The sequence below is a fragment of the Triplophysa dalaica genome, chromosome 18 (genome assembly GCF_015846415.1).
Source record: "Triplophysa dalaica isolate WHDGS20190420 chromosome 18, ASM1584641v1, whole genome shotgun sequence".
In the NCBI taxonomy this organism is placed as follows: domain Eukaryota; kingdom Metazoa; phylum Chordata; class Actinopteri; order Cypriniformes; family Nemacheilidae; genus Triplophysa; species Triplophysa dalaica.
The window spans coordinates 2,424,072-2,447,358 of record NC_079559.1 but is presented as its reverse complement, the minus strand read 5'-3'; the positions used below and the strand labels follow the sequence as shown (position 1 = coordinate 2,447,358).

Genomic DNA, 23,287 nt, shown 5'->3' with positions numbered 1-23,287 from the left:
TGTATTAATTGCATTAAAAATCGACAAATATGGTTTCAGATAATTGTAAGTGTGTTGTGTCTGAAAAGACTCTCCTGTGGTTCAGGCAGCCTGTATCTCTGTAGCAGGCAGCATCCCTCCATCTGTCCAATCTATGCAGCCTACACACTCTCTCACACACACAACTACACACACAAACACACATGCATATGTTAGTGCACCTATCATTACATTCTGTTGACGGTTGTTTTGATAGTGTGCCAATGATATTTTCCGTTCATGTCCTGACAGTAAAGCAGTTGTCAGTGTTTCCACATTATGACCCTTTCATCTTTGTAACATAGCTGAAGGTAAAACAAACACATCCCAAGCGCAATACCAGACCTTCTTAGCACTGTATATCCATCTGAATGTGTTAATCCTTAAAAGGCTCATGTTATGAGTCTGTGTGAAATGTCTTCTCTTATTTATTAAAATAAAAACTCTATGATCTGCACTCTCTAGGCAGCATTATTTCCAAAGAGAATGAACAGGCAGCTTTGCAAGAGTGGGGAGAGAGAGTGGAGGAGGAGAAGAGGTAGAAGATGACGAGACAACAGAGACTGGTCATATTGGACAAAACAAAGCTTCATTGAGGATCCCTGTTATACGGACCAGAGGAAACTGAAAGAAGGAGCATGTGGCGTGTAAGTTGTACATTAAATCCCAAAGTGCTTCCAGACGGGGTCCCTGCGTGGGGGGGCTTGAAGAAGGGACTTCTTCAAGAAGGGGTGAAAGGCAATAGGAGAATGTTTTCGTTCTCACTGCGGTGTCGGATGGGAGTCATCAGAGGAAGAGTTAAAGGTAAGATGTGCTGGAGAATATATGATGTGTGCATAAGGTGCGGGGCGTTCAGGTTTATGAAAGCTTGTAGGTGTGTTTGTGCAGGTGTAAAGGCTCAACTTTATTATCTTAGTGGGTGCATTCTTCAAGTACGGCTAATGATTATGTGTCTGTACAATATTTTCTATAGACCACTTTGGAAAACGTTAGCAACGCCAGTCCAGAAGAACTTCCTATTTCAGTTTTTTAAAAATACACAAATGTTTGAACAAAATACGATCAATAGAACATCTATAACCAAATCAAAATGTTAAACAAATATCTTTAGTTTAAATGTAAGATTAAAAGGGATGTGCTTCTGGACCACTGTTTATGTCTTACGAAGTGGTCTATAAATTTAGATATTTTTTTCACTCTACAGTTTTACATTCAGGCCTTGAAAATAATATTAGTTGTCATGTATCAGCTGACCCCCATAACTAACTCAGCCACACGGGGGCAGTATAGTTTCAGAATTACTTGCGCTTGCAGCTTGTCCAGCTTCAATTCTCTACAAATAAATGTGAATTAAAACGATATTTGGACATTTGAGGAAATGTTGTCAGCAGTTCATAGAATTATACAAAAAAGATAATTTTACCAAAACACCTATACATAATGGAGTTTTAGATTTGTTTTTAGCATTTCTATAAAAAGTGTAAGGAAATAACATCTCTATGAGGACAGCAGAGTGGAAATGTAATCAATTTAAAATAATTGTATTAATCTGTGGTGTTAGTAAGTCCATAATCATGTCAGTACAATCACAATCCGCTTTCCAATAGTCGATATTGCAGAATCATAGATATGTTGATGTAATGTATGCTGTTTAAAGGAGTAGTGCCATATAAAGAAATGTGTCTGCAGTGTGTTAAAGGAAAGAAAACAGTTGTCCGTTGTCTCCTACGCATACAATGCAGCTGTCAAATGAAATAACCCACCGACCCTAAAAATGAAACTTGAGAGCAGTTGTTCATGGACAGTCTCTCAGACTCTCTTTGTCGCTCACTTCCACATCCAGTAAAGTTTATTACTCCCATGTTGTGTATAATAAACCCAAAGGCTTAAACAAGCTAACAGGATCATTCAGATGTTGAAGCTCATTGTAAAGATTTTAAATGCTTTTAAGGACAGGATAATGTACAGTCAGCTGATTATTATCTAAAAATAAATCAACGTTAGGGGTTTTGTTTTACGGAAGCGAGTGGCTGCCTTAACATTATCCTGCTTATAACATTACTGCTCACCAAAATGAATCAATGATCATAAAATATAGATTGCCCATGCAATTGTGTGTGTGTGTGAGAGAGAGAGAGACAGGGCGGAGTAAGTGATTTTGAGCGAGGCACGTGGGGTCGATACAGTAGTGAGAGAGTTTGTATCTGGGGGGTTATAATTTGCGCTCACAAGCCGGCTGGTAAAAATATACTCCTAAGCACAGAGCGCATGAACGATTAATAGATCTGTGCAAGAAGGAAGAGCACATCTGAACAGTGAGATGGTACAGTGAGTGTTAGGAAGGAGGGAGGAGAAGAGAAATGTGAGTCTGGTGTGTGGCTTTGCTGTCTGGGGCGGATCTCTGTAAAGCACTGAAGCGTTCGGCTACATTCCCACACTGCAGTGCTGTCATAGCTGGATAAACTACCATCTGCTTCTTCTGATGCTGCAAACACAGGACTGAAGCTCTGATCTGTTCAATGGAGACTAGTTGCATGTTCGGATTTTCAGTTGGTGTCTGAAAGAAGAGAGGACCACGTTATGTCGATTGGTAACAGGAAATTGGAGTGACACTGGAATATCCACTGGGAAAATCCTATGGGACAGACACACACAGTTTTATTCAGGCACATGTGATGCTGTTGTAAGGAATCCGCAGATTCGTAAGAACTTGGACATTCTGTGTCATGTCTTTGTGGATTTAATAGCATTATCTCAAAGTGTCCAAGTTGGAGTTTTGCCTTATGACAAGCTGAATGGATGCACCCATTATGTTCCAAGTAAAGAAGATATTTTGCACACTTTTCCTTTAAGGGAAGCTCCAAGGGATTCTACCTTAAGTTACTGACGGTGGTATAATTAAATAGGTTATTATGTTCATTTCCACTAGGGAGATTTAGCAAAGGTAGTCACACGGTTTAGTCAGTTTTAGTCGGTTCACAAACTGGCGTGTGGCAGAATGGAATCGTGACATTCACATGATGCTTTGTGGCTTGAGGAAAGAGGGTCGCAACAACAGCGGTGAGTCACGTTTTTTGTTCATTAATATATAAATATATCCATATGGAGGTGCAATTGCTTGTGAGCCAATTGGTTGTGTCCTGACTACACACAGATGTGAAATCAAAATCAGTCTGACATCAATGTAAATGGTGTGAGGGTTGGTTAACATTGTACTTTTACATGGTACATTATAACTGTTTTCACATATTATTTTTATTTACTTTCCATTCACACCATGGTACACATTCAGAAAACGGTTGTTGAAAAGCGATAGTTTGCCCAGAAATGAAAATGCTGTCATCGATTACGCACCCTCTTGTCATTTCAAACCTGTGTTGTGACAGAAACAGCGCCGGTAGTTCGATTCACCTCAATTCACTTCTACTGTGTGGACACAAAACCAATGCAAGTGGGTGCCGGTTAACAACATTCTTCAAAATATCTTCTTTGTGAGGAAGAAAGAAAGCCAAACAGGATTTGAAATGACAAAGTGAACTATCAATCAAAGTACGTGGTTGTTCTTTATAATATATTGTGAAGTTGCTTCCCATGCTCATAGCTTAAAAAAAATCATTATGATCAAATCATTAATATTGTCATTTCCCCCCAAAGATTCCCTAAATTGTCGCTGGTGTTCAGCTCTCAGAAATGTATGACAACTGGGGCCTCCGTGGCCTCTAAAAATAAAAGCCTGTCACTGAAAATAGACCCTGAGCTTCCATTTGCATTGTTAGAACATCATCCGTTTAACCTACATCAGGATTGGTGTCAACACAAGCAGGGCCGCTGCTCCAAATTACTTTCAGAGTTTTAATAGACTTGGAAATGAGTTATCATGACCCGTAATGACACTTTTACTCTACGATGAGTTTCAGAGACATGGCTTCGTCTGTTTCTCTCTTGCCTAGAACTTTGAATCCGGAAGGTCTGGGTCTCGAGTACTAAAGTAGAGTTTTGATGTTTTGAGCTTTTGACCTCAAACAAACGGTCTGGCGGTTTATTGGTTTGTTGAGGCTTTTGACCTAAAGAGCAGCTGAACCATCGCCGACCAACAGAGATTTTATGGCTTATTAGCACTCCGGAGGATGTACCACACTGAGGTCTGTTGACCTTAATGTATTTATTGGCTGGCAGGTACCGTATTAATTCAGTTTCTCGAAAATATAAACTGACAAAGTGAACAATCAGGTAATAGTCTGAAACAATGCACAGAACAAAATGGGTTATATAAGCAATTAAATCCTTGTTTTATTGTGAATAACTGCTACAGCACAAGCCCGAACTTTGTGTAGGAAGACACAATGTACGATTCAGACGTAGATTGTCAGACGTGCACTGAGAAGTCAATGATTCAAACCCTCCAAAATGCATGAAGTCTCGATCCATCATCATTGTGTTGCTCCAGGTGATCTGTCCGGTCAACCTGAAACAGCATTTGCGACGAAGATGATCGGTCCCGTCTGATGGGGTTCTGGAGTCATCTGTAACCTGTACGGTGGCTTGGTGTGCGCTGTATAAAAAGTGAATTATTTAATCATTTCCTCTCTGTTTCAGATGATGGCCCATACACAAAGGAAAAAAAAGACTCGGCTGCGAGTGACGGCCTAACCAAGAGGTGCAGTCTCGCCGGTAGGTCATCAATAGACAGAATCTCCTGATGTTATTGTTCTGCGTGTCCCGTTTCAGACGTTTCTTCTGTTGTTCTGCACAGAATAGTCTGTCATCGTTTACTTGGAATTTACTGTAATACACAAGTCATTTGGACTAGTTTTGTGATATGTTTGGGTGCTTCGGAAGCCCCAGTCCCCATTCATTCTCATTACATCACAAATATTTCGAAATATTCAGGATATTTTTCCTTAATTGACCTTTCGTGTTCTACGGTTCATAGAAAGTCATCAGGTTTGTAACCACGTGTCTGCATGAGGATAGATGATTTTCCTTTTATAGTGTACTGTCCCTTTAAGAGTACCGCGTGCCTCAGCTGAGTTTTGTAGCTTAAGGTGAAGAGACCATTCATCTGTAATAATCCTGATATTTGATTTCCTTAGACTGCTGCTGCTATATCCCCTCAATCGCTCTTTCTCTTTACATTTATCCATTGGTCTTGTGAAGAAGGATGTCAGCTCATTTGACCACACAAGCACTCAATATCGAATGCTGTCGAAAATAAAAGCTGCTTTGAAAGCGATAGGGAAAATATATCAGTAAGGTTTATGGAATCATTCTTGTTTTAATTCTGTCATCATGATGTATGAATTATTCACATTAAATCATTTAGCAGACACTTTTATCTAAACATGTTCAACGAGATTAAAACATGATTAATATTTATCCTGTACTCGTGTGCTATCGTAAGGATGCCCTTATTATTATAAGGGGTATTTTTTGGACAATTGGGATTATTTAGAACAAATGCTCTCAACAGGGGGGCCGTGGCCTACAAGGGGGCCCCATCTGACCTATAATGGGCCTCAAGATGACTATAATAAGATAAAATAAGCATTAAAATACATTAAAACCAATATTTGTATTATTATTTGGCCATTTTTATAATGAATATACATTTTTCCAGTTAATGATACGCTCTCAAATATATTATTGGGTAAATTTTATGAGTGGAAGATGGACCTTTAAAAATTGTTTAATACAATAGGGGGCCTTGGAGTCAAAAAGGTTGAGAACCCCTGATTTAGAAGACTACATTTACATTACATTTATTTATTTGGCAGATGCTTTTATCAATAGTGTTTTATGGTGCATTCAAGCGGTACCCTAATATGTGAATATTAATATGTGTCTTCATGGGAATAAAAGTATAATGGAAAAAATCCTGCACGCTTTTATTTAAGATAAAATTGGAAATGTCTTGGATCAAAAATGATCTAATAGAGATGTTTATCAAATTTAATATAAAGGGAAAACAATGGGATGCAGATCTCTTTGTCTTTTAATATTTGATATTTGATATATATCCTGCACCTAAGAGATCTGAATGTGGAATTTTTTATGGGAATCAAATCCATGACCTTCATCTTGCTAAAGCAATGCTCTACCAATTCAAAATCCTTTAATTGTTTTTTTGTGTATTAAACTTGAATGAGCAAAAGTATATATTGATACTTTTATATTGTTGTAATTGTCCAGATTTCAAGATTTAGACATTACTTGGACACGGCTTGTGATTATCCCATCGTGTTCCAATAAACAAGAAAACCAAGTTCATATGCGAATAAAATATTTAACACACTACTAATATTTTTACATCTATTAAGGGAACAGTTTGAAAAATAAATGTTATTTTAATCAAAACTTGCTTGCGTCTTGGCATTCTCAGTCTATTACATTACTTTTGTTTGTCTTTGTGCCACTCCTGAAGTGTGTTTTTGTTGTAATTCAACAGACAAGAATGGAAGGGGCATACAGATTATCTTTAATAGGTCAAAAAATTGAAATTCTTTATATTATAGTAATAAAAATATATATATAAATAATTGGTAATGTATCCTCGCAAACAGTCTGCCATTGTTGTCCTACTACCATCTGTCTTTCAGGAAATGTTTCACAAGCCCTCCCAGAGGCCCGGGGTTGAGTAACCTGCTGCATAGTCAATGTTCTGACTCTTGTGTTGTGTGTTTTGTGTGTACACAGATGAACAGAGAGGTGTGACGACTGTTGAACTGATTAAAAAAGAGGGCAGTAGTCTCGGCCTCACCATCTCCGGAGGCTGTGACAAGGATGGCAAGCCGAAAGTGTCAAACCTGAGACCCGGAGGTCTCGCAGCCCGGTGAGAAAATGAACACACACACATCCGTTGACAGGTGATTTAAGAGATTGCTCTTTCATTGCTTAATTTGACTTTATGATTAAAACGTATTTATATTGAAATCTCACACTTTTAATTTAATGGCAACTTTGGTATCTTGCGCAATCTGATCACAGTTGGAGACTTTCTGGAGTACAATGATGTGAGATTACTGGGGTCTCTCTTTGCTTTCACTAGTTTAGATATTTACGAGATTTTATTAATGATTTCCCTTCCTCATGTGTCATCTATGCTAATAAGGCTGGCGTGATGACAGAATGCTTATAATATTTGGATATTGAAACATTTTGTAGGTCTGTTCAATAGAAGTGTGTTATGATACCAGATTTTTAGTGTGTCGTGTGTTTTTGGAGGTTTTTATGTGAAAGGTTGTTTGCTGCTGCTGTGTGTATGTGTGTGTTTGTGTGTGTCACCTGAGTATGCGGGATGCTGCATCACATCAGCATCTTAATCTGTGACAAGAGGATGATGTCTTAACGTAACCGCTCTCTCTCTCTCTCTCTCTCTCTCTACACATACACACACACACACACACACACACACAGATGAGGAATTTTACAGTTGAACGGTCAAGTTGACCTGTAGGCATCTACAGGAAAGATCGTGAAAGATAGTGTTCATGTTAGTTTCGAGAAGAAATGCAGACATTGATAAGTGGACAAAATCAAACTTTGTTTTCTCCAGTTCCTTCTCGCAAACTCGCAAAAGTCCTGTCCTCCTACACATAGTTGGGAATGTCCTATTAACCACCGACTGTATAAAACAATACATGAATCTGTTTTGTGTCATAGTATCATGTATTGTTTTATACATCATACAGTATGATGTGAGTTTATGCTTCATGTTGTTCCGCAGTCCTCATACGTAAAACTCAAGTCCAGGTGAAGAGGTGTGAGGTGTATTATTGCTGTTAAACTCTACGCACGAAACCGTGTGTTTAAATATTCCGTTTTGCCTTTAGTTATGTGCTCATGTAAATAACCTACTGGTCTGTTGCCATCGTGTTGCATCTGAGTTTGTGTTGTTCGCTGTGTAGTCACAGTTAACATGATGCTTACAGGCAAAAATCTGACTGCTGGCTGGCAGAAGCAGCTTAAATTAGATTCTACAACACTCCACGAGGAGTCAGCTCTGCTTACATCACACACACAAACACACAGACACACGTGCGCACACATACACAAACTAGGTATGCTACACTAAATAAAGCTGCCACACCTTTCTATTGCTAGATTTCTAACGGCTTGCTTCTATTATTTGTAGTAATAAATGAACACACAATATTTATATATTACATTGTGGCAAAACACAAACATTTTGTTTTGTTTATACAATTCTTTTCTATGTCTGTGTGTGTGTGTGTGGCAGGAGTGACCAGCTCAATGTTGGTGACTACATCAAATCAGTCAACGGGATAAACCTGTCCAAACTGAGACACGATGAGATCATCAGCATGCTGAAGAACATCGGCGAGCGTGTGGTGCTGGAGGTTGAGTATGAGCTTCCTCCGTTCGGTACGGACACACACACACTTGTTAGGTTTCTTTACATTGTGAGGATGTAAGAAATTATGACTTTTATACTACACAAACTGTACATTCCATTAAACCGTACACAAACCTTTTAATTTCAAATGAGCATCATTTAATATTCGATAATTATTAATAACCATTTTAAACACAATTCTTATAGATCAGGTTTTTGCCTTTCTCATGGATACAAACCTACACACACACTACTGCAGATTTCAGATGTACCTTTATTTCCATTCACGCTATGCATCCCAGAGTTCAGATTCAAGTTCATATTCATCCACACTTTTAAAAAAAAATCTTGCCAGAATGGCACAAACCAGACTCTACCAGGAGGGCCAGTTCTCCTCTGACGCATTACAGCTGCACTTTTTGATTAATGCGTTATTTAAGTTTTTATATTTCTTTTTACGAATAAATGTTCTTGATTAGTGAGTAGAGCTTATTAGATGTGATTTAATAATTTTTTATTTGTTTGAAACTGTTTAAGTCTAATTTTGTTGAAGAGGATTGTTCAGGCAGGAATAATAATAGTGGCTGAGTGCAGCTAAAACTTCAAACTGCTCTCAAAGTGAAAAGAGATTGCATTGTAACACAGACTTCTGTTTGTGTGTTTTAGCTCCCAGTAATTCATGCAGTGTGATCTCCAAGACCATTGAAGTGTGTGTAGAGAAAGAGGGCAACAGCTTTGGTTTCGTCCTGAGAGGTACTGAACCATCAATGTGTCTGCTTTCACAATTAATCAATGACTCTAAAACTTTTTATAGGCACGCTACCCTTAAGACTAAAATATTCACATCAAAGCCAAAAAATGTAACTTTGATTTCATGGGGACTTCACTTAAAACAAAGTTAAAGTGATAACTTACCCCAAAATAAAAATGCTGTTATAAATTACTCATCCTCTTGTCGTTTGAAACCTGTATGACTTTTGTTCATCTGCGGAACACAAAAGAAGATATTTTGAAGAATGTTGTTAACCGGCACTCATTCAGTTGCATTGGTTTTGTGTCCATACAGTAGAAGTGAATGGGTACCGGTACTGTTTGGTCACCAGCTTTCTTCGAAAAGGTTTGAAATGATAAGGGATGTTAGTTAATGGTGACAGAATTTTCACTTTTGGGTGAACTATCCCTTTAAGACCAGTTGACATCATCTGTAATGTGCTAAACATTCGACAATAATTCTGACTCTCTTCAGTTTGCAAATGAACAATAACTCATATACAGTGAAATTAAACAGAATTCCTGTTGTTAATCACAGCATTTACCTTTTCTTGAATATATCTTAAATCTTTCCGAATGTTATTCAAAGCATGAATGTGTGTTTGCTCAGACCAGAAGGTAGTGTGTGTTATTGTTTGCGTGTGAGATGTGTGTTATGACTCAAGCGATCAGCTTGGCATGTCAGGTGTGTGTTTTACATGTTTTCAGGGGGCTTCCATGAGGACTGGCATAAGGCTCGACCTCTAGTGGTGACCTACGTCAGGCCCGGAGGACCTGCAGACAGGTGAGATCATGACTCACTTCACTTCCGCTTCATTCTTATGCCAGACAGTCGGGGATGGAAGCAAAAATGCTTATTTTCGACTCTCTCATTTTCTTTTTGCCTGTTTGTGTATCTGTGCTGATGTGATGTCTTTGTGGGTAGGTGTTTATTTAGACATTGTTTTTGTGTTATCTTGGTGTCACCGTGAAAACGGTATTGCGTGTGTCTCATTCAGTCTCATTTGTTTCGATTTTATTTCTCCTCAGCCATTTTTGGAGATACATCTGAGACTAAGTTGATACATAAAAGAATCATCAAATCTTTTGAGCAAATTTTCTTCTGGAACATTTTGGCCATGAAATCTCCTTTATGATTAAAAAACAAGCATGTTCGCTCATGCAACATGACTTTTACATGGTGTTTATATACAGAGTCTGTCTCTCCATCAGGGAGGGAACCCTGCGCGCCGGCGACCGAGTGTTGAGCGTGAACGGAGTGGCTCTGAACAGACAGAAACATGCTGACGCTCTGACCCTGATCATGCAGAGCGGCCACGAGGCTTTCTTCCTCATCGAATACGACATCGCCGTCATGGGTGAACAAACACGCAGACGCGCACGTGCATGCAGACACACTTCAGCACGCTCGTTTGCACACAGACTCTCACGAGGCTTTAATTAGACCAGAAACGCACTGTTTCCCCCGCTGGAGTCTCGTAGGAAAGACGAATCGTGAAGATGACTTTTTGGTTTGTTTTTTAAATGCTTGAATAATCCCATTTACGTCTCCAGTATAATTCCCATGTCTGTGCTCAGATTTGGCAACATACCAAGGTTAAAAGATCAAAAGTGTGTCAGATTTACTGGTGCAAGATGTGTTGTCCACATTCATTTTATAGGTCTGATTATAAAAATGTGTTTCTGTTAAAAGATTTATCTGTGACAAGGTTTACAGATCAATAATGAGATCACTATATGTGTTATTCTCCTAGGGATATAACAAAGTCTTTAGAAATAGGCTTAAATAATTTTCACTTCTATTTTCCTTCAAAAATGTCATGGCCATCTCATAGGATCAAATATAAATGTCTCTAAATATTAATGCAAATATTTCTGATAAAATCATCCTTCCCAAAGATGTTGTTCATATTCATTTTGTAGTTCTCCTTCTCTGTGACAAATCTCACAAGTGACAAATCAAAAAGAATCTTTAATACTGCTTTAATTGTCGTCCTTTAATAATCTATCGCATGTGTATACTGCAAAAAGAGATTTTGCAATTTGAGGAGAAACACCTGAGAGTTTACACTAAAATGAAAAACTGAAGTCTATGAAAGAGCAATTTCTGAGTAACAAGAGATCTTTGAACTTTGGATCAATTTTCCTTTTTTCGACTGAACGTAATCATTTCTATAAACTGTTTTCTCATCCCGTTGTTGTCTTTTTTTCCCTCTGCATGTCACGATTTCTTTCACCTGTTTTCAGATTCAGTGCAGAAGTCTTCTGGACCGCTACAGGTGGAGATATCTCGCACCACAGGCTCAGTACTGGGACTCAGTCTCACTTCCTCCATCTACAGGAACAAACAAGTCATTACAATCCAGAAGATCAAACCTGCTAGTATCGCCGACAGGTGAGGACACACCGGCACACATGATCACAAAGAGAATTCCTTTTGATTTTACAACAGTTTTCATAGACGTACCTGTAAAAGGCGAGAAAGAAAGAAGTGGAAGAGTTATGATACTTCATCTATAATAATCAATCGATGTTTGGACAGGGGATTCAGAATTGTCACGTTAAAATTGTAGCCGTTCCTAGTTCAAATTGAAACATGTATGTCTAAAGAAGTTTTGGCTTTTGAAACTATAAATAATCATGGGGGATAATATGATAATATCATCAGGTTTTGTTCATGATCTCGTAGAGCCAGATTGAATGTCGTATAAACCTTAAGTTGTTGTCAAGTTGATACTGCAAAAAATGATTTTCTTACTAAGTGTCTTTGTCTTGTTTTGTAGTACAAATATCTAAACATTCTTAAATCAAACTACAACTTCTTTACAAGAAAAGTGACCTAAGATATTTGGTCTTGTTTTATGAAAAATAATGTAAGAATGAACTAAGTTTATGGTAAAAACAAGGACAATATCTCCCCATTGAGTGAGAAAAATAAACTTGATTTAGGTAGTTTTTACCAATTTTGTCTGTTTTTACCATAAACTTACTTAATTCTTATATAATTTTTCATAAAACAAGACCAAATATCTAAGGACACCTTTCTTGTCAAGTAATTGTAATTGATTTACGAAGTTTTAGATATTTTCATTAAAAACGAGACAAAAATGCTTGGTAAGACTGTAATTTTTTGCAAAGAAATAGCAGTGGTCTCAGACTTTAAATCTCACTATATTTCGGTCTTTACAGGTATTACACTGTACCATCTCTTTTCCACCATAAATCTTTCCCATCACACCTTTCCAGTTGTTGACTCACCTCCTGTGTCTAACATTGCTACTTATAAATGACTTTCTCACTTGTTATCACATGCTATTTCTCTCTCTTGCTCTGTCTATCACCTGCCGCATCTCTCTCTCTCTCTCTCTCTCTCTCTCTCTCTCAGGTGTGGTGCTTTGCATGTTGGCGATATTCTTTTAGCTATAGATGGCATGAGTACAGAGCACTGTTCACTGATGGAGGCACAACAGCTCCTGTCAAACTCCTCTGAACTCACCAAACTAGAGATCCTGCCCTCTCAACACACCGTATCTGTGCACGATACAGGTCTGTCTGTAAAACCCACACGTGTAGATAATACCTGAAAATATATTTGATGTGCACGTGGAATGATGACCTAATAAATTTGTGAAAATGTGTTGGATATAACAATCATCACAAGACAACGATGAAACATTAATGTTCACATCTTATAATTCACAGCTGCTGCTCTCTCTCTCTCTCTCTCTATCTATCTCTCTCTCTCTCTCTCTCTATCTATCTCTCTCTCTCTCTCTCTATCTATCTATCTCTCTCTCTCTCTCTCTCTCTCTCTCTCTCTTTCTCTCTCGCTCTCTCTGACCTTTATGTGTGCCAGAGTGAGTTTATAGTGGTTGTTAGTAATCTGCTTTGGGCTACTTTAAAACATGTATCATGAGTCATTTTAATATGCAGTAGCTAAAAGCAAGATTTCCCCTACCCTACAGACTTTAGTCCAAACACGCGGACACACACACACACACACACATTTTATGGTGTATGTCAGATCAGAGTGTTCGCTATGTCACCAGAAAACTGCATTCTAACTGTATCATTGGATTTTCCAGCAATGCAATATAAACACGGGCTGGAGCTGTAAAATGATTTGTACACCCTCTTGCATCTCTCTGGGCGTCTCAGTCTGTCTCTGATAATCTCACGAGTGTAATTATTTTCCATGCACACAGATTATACGTTGCAGAATTGGTCATGTGACCAAACATGGAAGTATTAACAACAACATAGGCGCAGATGAAAATATAATTTATTTGAACATAACATTAACATAATTTATTTTTATTTCATTTACTTTTGATATTTGACCGTTGCTCAGCTCCCGTGGCATCATGGGATAGAGAAGTGTCTATCCGATCCACACTCACAAATCTCGTTGGAGCAGCAGACCATCCAGGAATTGCCTACTTTTTTTGCATACTGAGGTTTCGGATTCATACTTATTTTCACCTTATATGTAGTATGGAAGTCGGCGATTTCGGATGAAGAATATGTCTATGAAGCTTACTGTGTACTACAAAGTGCACACTTTACTTAGCATGAGAAAACAATGTTGCATCAGAGATACTTTTATTATAGGGAGATGGAAGGGACTGTAATATTTCCAATTGGAGAACCCGTAGATGCTAACAAAACCCATTGACATCCATTCAAAAAAGTAGCATCTGGTCTTCTTTCCTGCGTTCTGACGAAGCGGCTTACCTTGTAGTGGCTTTGGTTGTATATTTTGTTGGGTGTGGCTTAATTGTTTTGGCATGTTGTGGTGGGCGTGGCATGTTCTAACGAGCTCAATTAAGCATGATTAGCAGCAGGGCTGTGTAATAGAAGGATGTGTTGTGTCAGTACACCAAACAACGTCTCTCATCCTCTGTGTTTGTTTCTATCAAAAGAGAGTCTTAAAATGCTTCCTCCACTGCTGTCAGCATTATTACAGCTGGCCAGAAAATGTAAGAAAGACAAAATGGAGGAAACAAGCATGCGTTGTGTATAAAGAAGTGAACGAAGCACAAACAATAATAAGTCTCAATGAAAATTAAAATTAACATCAGAACTTGTGTGAGTGCTGAAACATAAGCTTGTGTTTAGCAGAAATCATCCACTCAGCGTGTTTGTGCATGTGTGTTATCTGCAGTACGTGTCCAGAAGAGCGGTCACCGTCCATGGGATTCGAGCGAGAAGTACATCACTGCTCCTCCACCCTTTCAGAAGACCCCTTCAGCCTGGAGTCACACCACCCCAACACCATCACACTGCCGATGTGAGTCACTCCTGTGTGTCTTTGCATAATGTACAGTACTTACATTGTGTGTTGTTAACATTGAAACAATTATTTCCAAGGTAAATGTCGCACAGTACAATTTGAAATTGCCTAATGCATATTGTTTAACATACTATTAGTATGGAAGGTACAGAATTGTGCAGTAAGATTGCATTTTGTTTAAATCATATTGAACATTATAGTTAAGTCTGTTTGTTTGCTGTCTGTCTGCAGTCTTAAAGTTTTCTCTCTCCTCCAGCTGTGACGTCTGGAAGCTCCTCAAATACATCCGGCTTCACAGTTATAACTGCGGGACCCAGTACCCCAACACGTTCCCCAACAACACCCTGCCCTCTTACCCCGCCAGCCCTCGCTGTACGGTCACTAAGAGGAGACCCAGGAGAAGAGACCACAAGAGCTCCTGTGAGTCAAACACTGCGTTCCTCTTATCGCCTTTCAGCTTTGATCAAGTTTAAATCATGCACACTTAAGATCGCATATTTTGTATCATTGTGTATTATATATTACCATATGCATGTAGTGCTGTATACAATATATAACCCTTTTAATGTAAATATGTAAAGTGTATTATTATTATTTTGGCAATACATAACAATGGTTTTACTGTATTCTAACATGTTTACTTAAAAACAACTTTGCAACAATCCAAAACCGATTTTTTAGTTATTAGATATATTTAGATATGAAGAGTCTTTCTCCAAAATGAGAGAACTTTTTCAGAGACAGTGTTTTTGTTATTATATTTTTATTGTGTTTGTTACCAGTTTTTTAGTTATGGCTTAAATCAAAACATACCAACTGCAGTTTGATTGATATTAATTGAAATCCACAATAAAAAACGTGATTTTTTTCTTAAATATTAAAAAACGTAGTTATCTCATTTTGGAACCAAAGTCTTCATATATGTAACCCTGGAACAAAAATATGGTTACATTTTTCGAAATTGAGATTTTACAGTTTAATCTTTCATCCAGGAAGGATGTATGAGTTGTTAGAATCTGACAATATCTGGCTGAGATACAACTGTTTAAAACTGTGTAAGAAAAAATATTGAGAAAATTGCCTGTTAAGATGTTAATCGTGGGGCAGTGGCAGGTCATCCACTACAAAAATATAGTTTTATATATTTAAGGTAGGAAATTTACAAAATATCTTCATGGAAAATGATCTTCACTTCATATCCTAATGATTTTGGGCATAAAAGAAAAATCAATAATTTTGACCCATACAATGTATTTTTGGCTTTTACTTAAAATGTTCCCGAGGTACTTAAGACTGGTTTTGTGATCCAGGGTCAGATATAGATATATTAATTATAGATGCATTTAATTGATATACTTAAATTTTAATTAAAATTCTATCATAATTTATTCACCCTTACATTGTTCCAAATCTTTATAATCAAACTACATTAAACTGGTTAGCGATATATGTTTGCGAGATATGGTGTTTTATTGTTATCATATTTTATTCTGTTTAATTGTGCCAGTTATGTTTTTTTTTTTTTTTTTATTACTTCATCAAAACAACCCAACTGCAGTTTGATTGATATTACTTGGATTGCACAGTTTTTATTTTTTTACTGAGTTATGTTTTTCAGTTTTTCCAAATGAACTCTGCATTTATTATGCATTATATTATTTGAACATATATGATAAAATTATTATTATAAATGAATTATCAACTGAACTTTTGTTATTGTTTTTCTCGCTCTTTCTCTTTCTCTCTCTTTCATATATCAGTATCTCTGGCATCGAGTACAGTGGGCGCCGGTGGTCAGGTCGTGCATATCGAGACCAGTGAGGTGGTTCTGAGAGGAGATCCTCTTATCGGCTTTGGGATTCAGTTACAGGGAGGTGTGTTTGCTACAGAACCGCTGTCAGCGCCCGCCTGTATCCGATTTATAGAGCCCGACACACCTGCTGAGAGGTACGAATCCATTGAGATGTGATACGTGCTGACACGATTGTCCTGTACGTTCAGACAACTACACACACACACACCTGCCTCCCTGTATGTGATGCTGAGACTTTGATCTGATCTGTAACTAGATCACCTGTGACAGTTTGCTAGAGGCTTTGTGACCTCATAATATTGAAGTAAGTCACAAATTTGCAACCCGCAGCGTTTATCAAAACCAAAACATGAGGAATCAAGAAGAGCATTTTCAGGTTCAGCTGAATTGTAAGGCAACATCACGTGTGTCCATCACAGAGAATGTACTTCCAGAATGCACTGCGACAAAAATGTTATCACTTCTTCACTTTAGGCCTGTTTATAATAGACTGTATGAATACACCCACATGCATGTTGACATGTGTCGTTTGTTTTTCAGGTGTGGAGTGTTACAAGTCGGAGACAGACTTCTTTCAATTAATGGAATTCCGACTGAGGACGGAACACTGGAAGAAGCCAATCAGCTTCTCCGAGATGCTGCGCTGACCAATAAGGTCACGCTGGAGGTGGAGTTTGAAGTTGCAGGTACAATATGACATTGATTTCAAGTGCCAGTCAATGGATTTGTGATGTGTAGTTCTTGATGTTGTTTTGTGATTCACACAGAGTCAGTTATCCCCAGCAGTGGCACATTTCAGGTGAAGATGCCCAAAAGACGAGGAGTGGAACTGGGTATTACTATCAGTGGTGAGTGATGGCCATCAGGGGGCGCTGTTGATTTATTGATTTAAGTAAAATCCCAGAAAAGTTTTTTTTCTAATCTCAATTATTTCTTCCAGACATCAGTCAGATTGAATGAAAAGCTGATTTTTTGAAGTTTCAGATGTTAAAGTAAAAAAAGAGTCAGAAATGTCATTCTGTATCTCAATAATGTATCGGTTTCAACAATGTCTTAAACTTAGCTCAGATTTGTCAAGTGTAAAATCAAAAGTCATCATTATTGAAGATCTTAATAAGAACTCAAACATTTCTCAGGAAATTTTACTTATTCAATTTGCGTTTATATTACACCTCCATACTGTATTTCAACAAGTATTTCAACAACTTCATCTAGTTTCCTCAGAGAGGCGATAGTAATGTCTCGCCTTTCTTCTGCATTTTATTTATATATGTAAGTTTTGTCCATAATATTACCTTCAACACAAATTGCCTGCCTACACTACATATGTATCGTCAGCGTTAAATTGCTTAAGTAACTGCATTGCCTCTCCAAAATCTCGCCGATACTAAAAATTGTATACATTTCATATCACTTCTGTCTTAAAGCCAGCAAGAAGCCGGGAAAACCTCTGATCATCTCCGAGATACAGAAAGGCAGTATTGCACACAGGTACACCTGCACTACAACACGATCACTATTGCTTCAATACGCCTGCAGGATTTTGTCAGAATGTTTTAAGTAAATAAATTAATAAACACTTATTTTGTTTCTATTTTAGTTATGTACGGTTATACATAGGGGCCATATTTTAAAAGAAAGCTCTTAAGTAAAGCGAAACTAGGATAATAAACGTTTAGAAATCTTGCTGTGAATTTACCTATGTCCACAGGCTTGCTGAGGTTTAGAGTATAGAAAATAAACGTGACCAAAAGCTTTACTAATATAGTGAAACAAATGTGTGTTTGTAGAATAGGAACGTTGGAGCCAGGTGATCGTTTATTGGCTATTGATAATGTTCGACTTGATAACTGTGGGATGGATGAGGCCATGATGATCCTCCAGCAGGCCGAGGGGATGGTCAAACTGCGCATTCAGAAAGATGAAGATAACCTGGGTGAGTGTGTGAGTGTACCGTCATGCTACATCATCTTTATATAACTGTTTTCTTATTTGCGATGTAAATGTCAATCTGTGTGTTATAGATGAACTGGAGTCGTCCGGTTCGGTCATCTTCACCGTAGAGCTCAAGAGACACGGAGGTCCACTCGGAATCACCATTTCGGGCACAGAGGAACCCTTCAATCCCATTCTGATCTCCAGCTTGACCCGAAACGGCCTCGCGCACAGGTGCTCACACGTGCATCAACTCACATGGCACCTAGTGGACAATCTGCGAACTGCAATGATGTATTGTAAGGTGAATGCATGAGATTCCAAAGCATGGTTGTGTGTGCGCAGGACTGGTGCGCTTCACATTGGCGATCGTGTGTTGGCGATCAATAACATGAGTCTGAAGGGAAAACCTCTGAGCGAGGCCATACATCTACTGCAGACCGCTGGAGACACCGTCACACTCAAAATCAAGAAACGCTCTGATCGTACGTGTCAAACACTCACACCAAAGACATGTGATGCAATCATAGGAGCATCTTCGTGAATAATTCATAACATCCCATGCTCTGGTGACCTATATGTGTGTTTTCCTCTTGCACTAGCTATGCTAGAGTCGGACAGAGGCAGCCCGTCCAGATCGGCTTCATGCGTGAGCGACACGGAGGACGACCAATCAGATTCTCTCAGGCGGGGAAAATACTCTGAACTTCGCCTGACCACACCGACCAGTTTGGATTCGGCAATGGACTCGTGGGATAGCTCTGCTCTGGACCCTGGCTATGGAAGTCAAGGTGAGCAGATTCGATTATGAAGAAGTTAATTGAATGCTGACTAAAGTTAAACAGAAGGTCAGGAAGGGTAATGAACTCATTTGGACATGAATCGAGTGGGGTGGAGGGTTTCAGAAACTAGAATATGTCCCGTGAGCGTTGTGTGATTGGGGTCATTTAAAGACGTTTGGTTAAATTAAGAAATGATAGACAATCATAAACGGGATAAAATGGTCCACACGTCTCATTTTATACGAAGGTGACAGTATTTTCATTTTTTGGTGTACTGTCCCTTTAAGTCAACCTTTTTGGTATAACACAGCTTAATTCAAAGTCTTGTTTTTAGGTGTTTATATCCATAGAGCAAATGATTTCGCCCTTCAACCCAATGACTGGAGACAGACCAATCCCAGAAGCCCACTGACCTCCAGAAGACACGCCCATCGAAACGCGGTCTATGATGGGAGGTTAGGTGAAGAGGATTGGACATACTCTGGGTGAGAGTTGAGTCAAAGTCATTCAGAGTCATACTTTGAATTTGTTTTGTTTATTATAGGAATATAGTTGCATTTATTTGAACATTCTGGCATGTTTTTGTTGCACACACACACACACCATGTGGCTGTTCTTCTTTCTCTTTTTTCTTTCTCGTTATGCTTTTTGGAAATGAAAGGTCCTATACAGTATGCTTATCAAACCTTCTGGAAACATTGCACATCACATTTCATGACAAAAATTCAAATACATTTTATTTGATTAGAAAATTAGAGAACATTTTTGGACATTGGGATGTTTTTATTAAATGTCACGTCAATCATATAAACCTCATGACTATTTTATTCCACTGTCTGTATTTTCCACTTCTTTCTTTTTTCTTCTCAGGTTTTCTGTGTCTCGTCTGCCTTACTAATCATCTGTGGGCCGCTCGCTGTCACCCGTCATTCTCTGCTTCTTCTTTTCTACTGCTCATGTTTTATCCTCCTTTCACTGAGACTGAACTATCTCACCGTCTCTGTGTTTCTCTGCCGTTTTTCTTGTGGTTGATAAGGATTTATTTCAATCATGCCCTGCATTACAGTTATATAAAGAGAGAGAGAGAACATTATACCACAATGCTACGCCAAGCCTGACATTACCTAGGTTCCTTTGCATTGACACAGATCTGTCAGTCCCGCACGCTGTTACAACAACAATACAGACGCTCAGGAGAACTATTGGTCGCAAGCTCTTCAGGACTTGGAGACCTGTGGCCAGTCCGAAATCCTCAGAGAGCTTGAGGTAATGTGATCAAAATGTACACCCCAAATCTATTCATTATAAGCCTGTATGACTTTTTTCTGCAGAAAACAAAAGATGATATTTAAAAAAAGGTTTTTACCCAAACAGCCCTATTGAGTATCATTGTACGGACATTTCTCAAAATATCTTCTGTTGTGTTCCACAGAAAAAAAGTCATATACAGATTTTGGAGCATGGGAGGATAACTAAATGTATGTTTTTTTGGGGGTATGTTTGGGTTGCAGGCCACTATGATGTCAGGGAGCACATTGAGCTTGGGAGAAGACATTGAAAAGCAAAATGAAATCATGACCAAAGCTCTTGCACCGAGCCCAGAATGGATCTCAGAGAACACAGTTGGATCAGAGTACATGAGAGACACCAGTCCTTCTCTGCCATTAGAGCTTCACAAGGTAACGTCCACTTTGCCAGACGCTCCAGGTTTATCAAAATATCAGATACTGTGAGTTTTATCATTCTTTCATCTCAGATCTGTTTACGGAAAGATCCTGACAGCAGGGATTTTGGCTTCAGCGTGTCCGACGGTCTGCTGGAAAAGGGTGTTTACGTGAACATGATCCGTCCCGATGGGCCTGCCGACCAAGCTGGGTTACGCCCATATGACCGTATTCTACAGGTGATACGCCCGACTGAATTCTAGCTGACGCGACCTGTTTTTAAAGGAATAGTACACCCCTACATCGTGGTAAAAGTGATATTAAAGCTTATGTTAAAGCTTACCATTTTGAATTATAGCAAGATAAAGGTATAAAGACAAGGTATAAACAATGTACTTTCTAATAACAGATTTGAATTGTAAAACAATGAAATTTACAGGTTGCACTTTAAATAATGACAGAATTTAAAGGTCCCTTGTGTAGTTTTTCGGAGGATCTATTAAAAGAAATGCAATATAATACACATAAGTATATGTTCAGAGGTGTATAAAGACCTTACTTAATGAAGCGTTATGTTTTTATTACCTTAGAAAGAGCTAATTCTATCTAAATACACCGCGGGTCCCTTAACATATAAGGCACCATGTTGTTTCTACAGTAGCCACAAGCGGACAAACTTCTCTACACAACGCGTTTCATAAATATGTGGTCTTCTTCAGCAAAGAAGCGAAAACGTGACGACATCTTAGCCCTGTGTCAGCCCCCGTAGTGCTTCGAAAGGGAGGGGGGAGGAGAGGAGTGAGCCGTTAGTTACAATTCTCAACCTCACCACTAGATGCCGCTAAATTTCACACACTGCAAAAAACTGATTTTCGACTGAACTATTCTTTAACCCTTTAACAGGTTTTTGTGTATACTTTTAGTGTTCAATTTCAGTATAAATAATAATATTAAAGCCTTTACAAAAATATTTTCTTGTCTAATTTTTTTCCAGGTGAATCACGCACGGACACGTGACTTTGACTGTTGTCTTGCCGTGCCGTTGATCACAGAAGCCGGAGAGCCGCTGCAGCTTGTCATAAGCAGAAATCCTCTCACTCAGGCACACGTTTGGCCACCTAAAGACTGTCAGGACCCTTACATTGCACTTCCTACACAAAACCCAAAAAGAGTTGACCTCTGATTTTCAATCATGAGCACAATTTTCATAGTTTTTTCACAGAACAGTTCTCTCTCTCACTTTCACAGGGTCAATCTGACACAAACAGTAGCATTGTTTTTGTGATTCATGTCTAAGTTTATTCAATATTAAGGGTCCAAAACCATTTTCTTCACTACGTTGATGATTTCATCTTCTGTTCGTCTTCCAAGTTTATTTGACCACTCTGAGATTATTGCGCATATTTTGTTTTTGTTCACAAATTGTCACGTGACTTTATCACACAAGCAGTTCATATTTTATGAAAGCCACTTTTATATCTGTTTTGTTTAAATCCCACATACATGTTTAGATTTTTTGTTAGTATGAATGCTATGATAATCCAGATCTGCAGGTTCTTTCAAAGAGATGGGTCGCGTGTCGACTGTTAAAAATATGCGTATTCTTAAGAAATGAAAGCTTGAAAGTATGACGGTACAAAGAGAGAAGCTACGTGAATATGCACTAAAAAACACACTCTTCACATGCGAGTGTTATTTTAATGCAAATATTTCAGGTTTATGTGAGATGGTTTGGCGATAGTCTGTCATTACACATTTGACAGTTTTATGACTTTACATCCTGATAAGCACCAAGAATAAATTCAGATTTTAAGTAATCGAATTCCTTGCAAGGAATTGGTTTTAAGTGTAACTTTAAAAAGCAAATAGTAACAATCCTCTATTCTGCCTATGAAGCCCTTTTGTCTGTACTGTAGGTAGTGAAGGATGTTTATGTACAATGTGTATTTATTTATTTTGAATTAGAAATTATAATTTCCTTTTTAAATGAAAAATAAAGTATAAAACAAGAGCATTTGTTACCGCTCTCTGTGTTAAGAATACAGTGTTTACAGAAGCTGGATGATGTGATCTTTCCACCACACGAGTCTGGCAGAACAGAGTTCAGAGGTTTGATTCTGTTGACAGCGCTGGCACAATGCCGTCTCACACCTCACTGCGCTGTCAAACGTGTGAATTTAAAGCTGCTCAACGTGACGTTTATTTTCGTACCACAGTGGAATCTGATTCAAGGAACTGTGATGCTTTTTTAAGTGCTGTGAATTTGATATTAAAGGGGTCGTATTGTCATGGGGGTCACGGACAAACAATTCCACATTCTGAAGCCAAATAAGGAAATCTGAAGAATAAATGTTACCTTTCACCTCCAAAGAAAGACAATTGGTTGAAATGTATTGGTTTATTTGTTATTGTCCTAAACAGAAATGTACAGTTATGCATTTGGCAAATCCTTCCAAAGCATCATTTAATATTTTAATCCAATAATCAAATTTGTAAATAATTAAAATCATTTTTATATGTGTGGACACCTGGGCCCAGTTTTTCAAAAAATGTTATCTGTACGAACTTGATCCGGATCTGGAAATCCCATGTTTTGCTATCCAGGATCAGCTGATCCACTTTACTTTTATGCCAGTTTTTTCAAGGAACATTGGATCA

The 23,287-nt window shown here is 38.3% G+C and overlaps 1 protein-coding gene across 1 annotated transcript; it reads left to right on the top strand.

Annotated features, from left to right (window-relative positions):
- The first annotated feature begins 1,680 nt into the window (after positions 1-1,680).
- grip2a (glutamate receptor interacting protein 2a) lies at positions 1,681-22,640 on the top strand. The gene is given in 25 exon segments (XM_056773223.1): positions 1,681-3,078; positions 4,615-4,689; positions 6,712-6,847; positions 8,255-8,400; positions 9,038-9,124; positions 9,851-9,926; positions 10,355-10,500; positions 11,390-11,537; positions 12,528-12,688; positions 14,307-14,432; positions 14,692-14,724; positions 14,727-14,855; positions 16,196-16,382; positions 16,789-16,934; positions 17,016-17,096; positions 17,676-17,739; positions 18,039-18,184; positions 18,273-18,417; positions 18,529-18,668; positions 18,786-18,974; positions 19,300-19,450; positions 20,114-20,231; positions 20,477-20,644; positions 20,722-20,868; positions 21,624-22,640. Coding segments are annotated over 25 exon segments (3,177 nt in total). The 5' UTR covers positions 1,681-3,035; the 3' UTR covers positions 21,813-22,640.
- The last annotated feature ends 647 nt before the right edge of the window (positions 22,641-23,287 follow it).